This window comes from Equus przewalskii, chromosome 4 (assembly GCF_037783145.1).
Source record: "Equus przewalskii isolate Varuska chromosome 4, EquPr2, whole genome shotgun sequence".
NCBI lineage: Eukaryota > Metazoa > Chordata > Mammalia > Perissodactyla > Equidae > Equus > Equus przewalskii.
In genome coordinates this window covers 101,631,446-101,639,602 of record NC_091834.1, presented here as the reverse complement: position 1 = coordinate 101,639,602, position 8,157 = coordinate 101,631,446, and the positions used below count along the sequence as shown (strand labels likewise).

The 8,157-nt window shown below is 41.4% G+C and overlaps 1 protein-coding gene across 1 annotated transcript; it reads left to right on the top strand.

Moving 5' to 3' along the window:
* Positions 1-1,954: 1,954 nt before the first annotated feature.
* LOC103545192 (GTPase IMAP family member 7-like) lies at positions 1,955-8,156 on the top strand (the record flags this gene model as incomplete). The annotated part of the gene is made up of 3 exons (XM_070615355.1): positions 1,955-2,069; positions 2,622-2,837; positions 7,266-8,156. A coding segment is annotated over exon 3 (840 nt), but the record flags the coding sequence as incomplete, so codon positions are not given.
* Between the last annotated feature and the right edge of the window lies 1 nt (position 8,157).

The following is an 8,157-nucleotide window of genomic DNA, read 5'->3' as shown; positions in this document are numbered from 1 at the left end:
CTCAGGATGGGATCAGTGCTCTTACAAGAAGAGACACAAGAGAGCTTGCTTTCTCTTTCCACCCTGTGTGGACAAGTGAGAAGGCAGCCGTCTGCAAGGCAGGAATTGAGTCCTCACCAGGGAAGTGAATTGGCCTGCACCTTGATCTTGGAATTCCCAGCCTCCAGAATTGTGCAAAATAAATTCTTGTTGTTGAAGCCACCCAGTCTATGATATTTTCTTGTGGCCATCTGAGCTGACTAAGACAGGCAACTATGACGTGAAATCCCACAGTAGGTGAGCTTAGGGAGGGTAATCTATGACCTGAGACTAGTATCAAGAGTTCTCTTACTACTACTAGCTAACACTTATTGATCACTTACTATAATCTGACTACCATTCTGACCACTTCATATATACTACTTTATTTAATTTCACAACCACCCCATGAGGGAGGCACTCCATTGTAAAGATTAGGAAAGTGAATTGCAGAGAGGTTAACCTACCCGATTGTGGTCAGCTGAATACTGGCCCCCAAAGACAGCCATGTCCTAATCCCCAGAACCTGTGCATGTCAGTTACCTTATTGCAAAGGGTCTGTGCAGATGTGATGGAGTTCATGATTTTGACGTGGAGACATTATCCTGGATTGTCTGAGTGGGCCCTAGATGTAATCACCCAGGCCTTGAGAAGAGGGAGGCAAGCAGGAGATGTGTGTCTGGCTCTCCTCTAGACTCACACATACGCAGCTTCATCAAGGTTAGCTCCTTGGGAATGTGACCTGAACAGTTGCACAGGGTCCCGTGCTTAGAAGGGCCCCTCACTTGGTTTCATGTTCTCTGGATGTCATCTTAAAATTCTTAATGATTTTTGAACAAAGGGCCTGGCATTTTCATTTTGCACCAGACCTTGTGAATTACATAGCTGGTCCTGATCTGTGTCTTTATTGCAAGTCAGAAAAGTGTTACCTGTGGCTCTTCCAGGTGACCCAAGGCATTAACATCAATAATTGACCCAATGATATCGACCAACAGTATGGTCATTAGCAGCATAATTTCCAAATCTAGCCGCTTCCCTCCCTGGGCGGCTACCCTCTAGTGAGCTACTTTCTGCCACCTCTGGTCCTCTTAGTACCTACTCTCCAGCTTGTACATTGCCTAATCCAATTTCTCAATGTGGTGAATCAAAATGTATAATCAAAAACATAATAGTTTTATGGAGATGCAATAGACAACTGGAAGGGCTGGTCAACCATTAGAGCTTTGACAACCTGCCTCTAATCTCAGAGCAGGTTGGGACCATCCACTGGGTAAACCTAGGAAAATCTCTCTCTGCCTGGGCCTTGGGTAGGAGAAAGTAGGAAGGTTGGGAGGGAAAGTAGAGTCTGCTCTCCAGGTGCATCTTTACTTGTCAGGTGATACATATTTCCAAGCTTGCAAGAAATGTTGGAAGAAAACTAGAGAAGCTGTGTGGTCATTGGAAGATGTTTTCCAGGCCTCATCTTCTTCTTTTTCTCTGGTTCCCAAAGGTTTAGACGCTTTGGCTTAGTTTCTGAGTGCTGTTAACTTCTGAATGAGTAACATGAGACCTTCCTGAAAGACTGTAGTAAAAACCCACATTATACGGTCACTGGGAAGCATCCCCAGGCTCTAAACTTGGAAACAGCAAGCCACATATCTGAGTTCTTTCTTCCCCGAATCACCCTGCAGTCTCTCACCCCACCCAGGGGAGATGAGCAGACGTTGTGCCTGGCTTCCTGGGCCAGATGTGGGTCATTTAATAAGGCCCCTTTGGCTCCACCACTATAACCCAAAACAGCAAATGTAGCTTTGGAAATTCTGGTGCACTAGCAGGCACGTGGAGAAAAAGCTTTCAACTTGCGAACACTGAAGCACCCACCAAATCATGAGGCAATGTTTCTGTCTCTTTAAAGGCAGAGAGTTCCTTCACTGGCTCCACCCAATCTGAGTTTCCTGACTCAGAGGTTTCAGAGGGTGCAAAGACTTTTCCCCCAGAGTTAAAGCAAAAGCACCATTTCAAAGAGCTTCTTTGGAGAGGACTTGAGAACTCATCAACTCATTCAAAAGAAGGTGAGCCTGGCTGTGAAGAGGCTGCTGGGCCATAGAGCTGTGAGGGGCAGTAGGATCCAGGGAGTCTGCCTGGGGGTGGATTCTGGTCTGAGAGTGGTGGGAGAGATGTGGTGGTGGAGGGTAGCGTGGGGAGTGAGGAGACGGCGTCTGTCCATCTCCTATGTAACGGGACAAACTTGTGCTGAGTAGGGCACCTTCCATCCAGTTGCTTCTGTGATGGACATGAGTGCTGCCTGATAACCCACCCTCTTCCCTGACTAGGAAGTTAGTGTCCCCAGGGCAGGTCTTAGAGCAATTTAGAGACCACCTCGTCTAAATCCCTCTTTTTACTGAAAAAGAATCAGAATCCCAGAGTGTGGTGACTCTCCAGGGGTTACACAGGTCACTAACGGCAGAGGAAATTTGGAATTTGGTTTGCTGAATCCTTTCCAGCAGTTAACAGAGAGAAGCTGTGTCCCCAGCAGTGTAAGAGACGAGGTGCGGAGGGGAGAGGATCAGCTACGCTAAGGAGACAACGTGTGTGACGCCCTCCTCGTTCCTGCCTAATTACAGCCTTGCTGCCAGTTCTCGCTTCTGGAAAGAGCGTGGACTGTCTTCCCTGCCCTGCCCTGATCTCTCTCTGTCCTGATGCAGACTGAAATTTAGAGCCGTGCTCCTGAGGAGGAACCCAGAAGAGGCCATAGTGTGCAGTGGTTAAGAGCGAGCGTGGTCGGACAGACTTTGAACTGGATGCCCCTCTGCCCACAACCTTTAGCACCGTGACCTTGGGCAAGTTTCCCAGCATTTTTGAGCCACATCTACTTCCTCACTTAAAAAATTAGAATAATAAAATTAGCTTCGTTGCAGATCATTTTTTGGGAGTAAATGAGATAATGTGCGGAACATATTTTTCATGGTGCTTAGTATACAGTGTATGTTCAGGAGTAGTTATACTGCACACAGGTTAGGTTCTTTATTATGGAAAAGTTTGAACTTATTCAGAGATAAAGAGAATAATATAAGGAACTTTCCTGTGCCTATACCCAGATTCATCAGTTATCAATTGAAGCAGTTTTGTTTCCTCTATTACTCAGCACTCTCTATCCTCCTCAGATCATTTTCAAGTAAATATCTGACGTGGCATCACTCTATCAGTAAATATTTGAATATGTCTGTCTGAAAGATAAGGGCCATGTCAAAAATATTACCATAATCAGACATCAGAAAGCAACTAGAATTTTAAAAAATATTACTGAGTATATTCAGACTTCTCTGATTGTCTCATAATTTTTAAAATTGTTTGATGTCAGATCTAAATAAGGTCCATAACTTGCAACTGTTCAATATTTCTTAAGTTTAGCTTAATATTAGGTTTTCACCTTCCTTTTTTCTTTCTCCAAAATATCTTTTTTTAAGAAAGGGGAAGTTTTTTGTTTAACAGACTTGGACAGTGTACGTTTTGTCGATTACATCCTCAAGATGTCATTTACCATGCTCTTCTAGTTGTAGCATTTTGTGTGAATTTATGTTTAGGGAGAGGCCTAATCAGATTCAGGTTTGACTGGTGTTTTGGTGGGACCGCTTCAGAGGTGCAGCTGTGAACTTCCATCAGAAGACGCGTGATGTCCTGTTGTCTCTCCTTCTGTGATGTTAGCAGACAGTGATGACTGCCTGGAGTAAATTTGTTTCACTAAGGGTCACAAATTAGGATATTCCATCATTCTTTCTTCATTTATTAGATAGAATAATCCTATAAAAAGAAACTTCCCCTCGGCAATCCTTTCATTTCCATGAGGTACAGTTATTATAAGGAAGACAAGAGAAATGTTTGATTCTTTCCCTTTTTGTCAATGTTCAGAATGATTAGATGCTCTCCTGGCAGACTCCAAGGAGAGCAAGTGACTTCTTTTCCGAAGGTGGAACTGTTAGGAACTCCTGGATTTCAACACTGGATTTGATATATTTCAATCCATTGGAATTATTATTCTTATTGATGCTCAAATGGTCTCATCTTTGTCCAATGGGAGCCTCTTCAAGTTGGCTCTTGAGTCTCTTTGGTAAGATCCCAGAATTTTTGGTAGCGTCCTGGCTTTCTAGTATGACAAGGTGGTCTAGGGTCAGCTTGTACATTTCCTGGCCCAGACCCGGAATCAGTTCTTCCTTCTCAGAACCCTAATTTTTTGTTGGTGGGAAATGGCATTTGAAAACCACAATCTGGGCACTAAGGGTACTTGTTGCTACTGGGCTCATTGTTATTTTTATGCCTTTACAATGGACTTCAAAACTAGATACACACACACACACAGACAACTAAGGATCAGATTCCTTAAAACAATTTATGATTTTTGCAAATTATTATATATGGCAATGATTATAAATTGCAAATTATGCAATTTATGCAGGGTTTTTTTGGCCTTAAGGTATTTCCCACTAGGGATGGACAATGAGATTACTGCATTTTCAAGTCTCTTGGACCAATTCTTTCTGTGTCTCATCTACTACACACACACAGGTTCATTCGTTTCATTTCCTTTTAATTTTTACTGGTATTTTTTAAATGTAATTTTTGTTGTATAATTATGTAAACTATTCACGTGGATTCAAGATCAAATGTAGCAAATCTGAATATATCCAAAAAGTCTAGTTTTCATCTTTTATCCCTGGTTCCTCCCCCTGTTCCTCCCACTCCGTGTAAGTAACGCTTTGTTTCTTTAGTTTTCAGATTAGCCAGCCCTGGCGCTCTAGTGGTTAAGATTTGGCGGGTTCATTTCTTGGTCAGGGAGCCACACCACTGTCTGTTGGTGTCATACTGTGGCAGCTGCATGTTGCTGTGATGCTGAAAAGCTGTGCCACTGGCATGTCAAATAGCAGCAGAGTCACGAGTGGCGGACAGGTTTCAGCAGAGCTTCCAGACTAAGACAGACTAAGAGGAAGCACGGGGCCACCTAATTCTGAAAAACTAGCCATGAAAACCCTGGGAATCACAGTGGAGCATTGTCTGATGTAGTGCTGGAAGGTGAGGGTGGCACCGAAAGACCAGGCAGAGTTCTGCTCTGCTGTCCACAGGTTCACCAGGAGGCAGAATTGACTCCATGGCACTAACAACAAAGTTTTCAGATTATCCTGGCGTTGCTTTCTCCTATATTTGAAAATATACATCTTATATTTTATATGTGTAGTTCATATTCCTCCCTGTTAGAGAAGCGGTAGTAAACTGTACATCACTTTCTTCACTTTGCTTTTTTTGCTTGATGATACATCCTGGAGACCTCTCTATACTGGTTTATAGAGATAGTGCTCATTCCTTTTCACAGCTGCAGAGTACTTCACTGTGTGAATACCTAGGTTTATTCAACCAGTGCCCTAATGATGGGCCTTTGATAGGGTTTTGGTCTTTTGCTATTACAAATAGTGGTGCAGTGAATAGCCTTGTGCATAATATTTGTCTGTATTTTTGTCAGTGTAGCTTTGGAATAAATCCTAAAATTGGGATTTCTAGTCAAACGGTAAATGCAGATGGACTTTTGCAAGATGCTGCTAACTTCTCCTCTGTAGTCGGGGCTGCCTTTCCACTCCCTCTGGCCGTGTGGGAGAGCACCCGCTTCCCCTGTACCTTTACCAACAGATTGTGCCAGCCGACTTCTGGATTTCTGACAAAGCTGTAGGTGAGAATTAGTGTCTCAGGGTAATTCTAATTTATTTATTTTGTTTTTTCTACATTTTGACTTATTTTTCTCTATTTTGAAGGAATGTGAATATCTTTTTATATATTCAAGGGACATTTACGTTTCTTTTCTTCTTTGAACTATTTATTCATGTCTCTTGCTCCATTTTCTATGAAGCTGTTGGTCTTTTGTTTCTCTCCTTTTCGATTTTCTTTGTCTAATAGGGGAATTAACCCTCTTGGATTTAAGTTGGAATTTTTTCCCCCTAGTTTGACATTTGTGTTTTAATTTGTCTGTGGTGATTTTTGCCTCACATTGTCTTTTAGATTTTAATGTAATCAAATTTATGAGTCTTTTTCCTTCCTCTGTTTCAAATTCTAGCAATATTTCCCCTGCCCTCAGGTTACAAAGAATTCATCCGTGTTTCTTCTATTATTTATAGGGATTTGTGTCTTACATTTCAATTCTGATCTACTTGGAATTTGAATGGCATGAGGAAATGGATGCAGTTTCATTTTTTCTGTCTGGTTATGTAGTTATCCCGGTGTTGCTTATTAGTCCATCTTTTTTCCCATTGGTGTGAGATGTTGCCTTATTGAATATAAATGTAGCATAATATAATCAAATTGAATATAAGTGAATATAGTATGATCAATTTGGTCTATTTGTGAATTTTCTGATTTTGTTTCCCTGTTCTGTCTCTCTTCGCATGCACTGACATCATACTGCTTTAATTATACAAACCAGAATGTTTTACTCTCTGGTAGAGCTCTTCTTCCTTCATGGTTCATCTTTTTCTTGGTTGCCCAGCTAATTTTGTTAATTCTTCATCCAACTGAACTTTATAATCAACTATTTTAGCTGCAGAAAAAAAGTAATGGCGTCATTTTTAAAATTTATATTTATATAAAATCATATTAAAAATATCTATTAATTCCAATTTAATGAAATGCTTTAAACATGAATCAGTGTTGAATTTGGTTAAATGTCTTTTCTGCATTAAGGTAATTTTCTTCTTAATCTGTTAATGAGATGTGTTGTAACAATCAATTTTTCTCATATTGAACCACCCTTGTATTTCTGAATAAATCACACTTAATCATTTATTACTTTTAGTGTCCAATAATATATTTAGGATGTTTGTATCAATATTCACAAATGAACCATGTCTGTAGTTTTATTTATTGGTGAAATCTTTGTTAGCCTTTGGGGTCAATATCATCCTTGCTTCATGAAAAGAATTGAAAGTTTTCATTCTTTTTTATATGATCAGGAATAGTTTATGTAGCATCAAGCTGATCAGATCTTTAAAGGTTTAAATGAGTTCCCCTGTGAAGCCATCTATCTGGACCTGTTATTTTTTTGTGGGGAAACTCCTTAACTCCTTTCTCTATTGTGTCTTCCATAGTAGTTGAACTGTTTCATCTTTCTGTCTCTACTGGGATAAATATGGATAATAGACTATTACAAATTTTCAGGGAGGAGAAGAAAGACAAGAGAATTGGAAATGGTTCCTACTTCCCCAAATTAACCCTATTTCTCTTCTTCTCAGCCTTCCTAACCTCAAGGTCTTGTGGGTCCCTAAGTCCCAGATCCCCTGAACATGGCTGCTGCTCAGGACAACACTCTGAGGATTGTTCTTGTAGGGAGAACTGGAAGTGGGAAAAGTGCAACAGCAAACACCATCATTAAGAAGCAACTATTTACTTCTAAAATTTCTGCTGACGCTGTTACCAAGAAGTGTCAAAAAGCATCCCGGAAATGGAAAGGGAGGGACCTTCTTGTTGTTGACACCCCAGGGCTCTTTGACACCAAGGAGAAACTGGAGACCACCTGTAGGGAAATCAGCCGGTGTGTCCTCTTCTCCTGCCCTGGGCCTCACGCCATCGTCATGGTTCTGAGGCTGGGCCGCTACACACAGGAAGAGCAGAATACCATCGCATTGATCAAGGCTCTCTTTGGGAAGGCTGCCATGAAGCACATGATCATCTTGTTCACTGGCAAAGATGATTTGGAGGGTCAGAGACTAAGCGACTTTATAGCAGAGGCGGGTGTGAAGCTGAGAAGTGTCGTCCAGGAGTGTGGGGACCGCTTCTGTGCCTTCAACAACAGAGCAGACGAAGCTGAGAAGGAAGCTCAAGTGCAGGAGCTGGTGGAGCTGATAGAGAACATGGTGCAGAAGAACAGAGGGACTTACTTTTCAGACGCCATATACAAGGACACAGAGCACAGGCTGAAACGACAGGCAGAGATCTTGGAGAAAATCTACACTGATGAATTAAACCATGAAATTGAACTAGTAGAAAAGGAATTTGCTGATAAACTGCAAGAAAAAGAGGAAAAACTTAAATCACTGAAGAAGAAATATGAGGAACGAATAAAAAATATAAGGCAAGAAGCTGAGAGTAATATATTCCAAGATGTTTTAAATGGGATTATGAAGA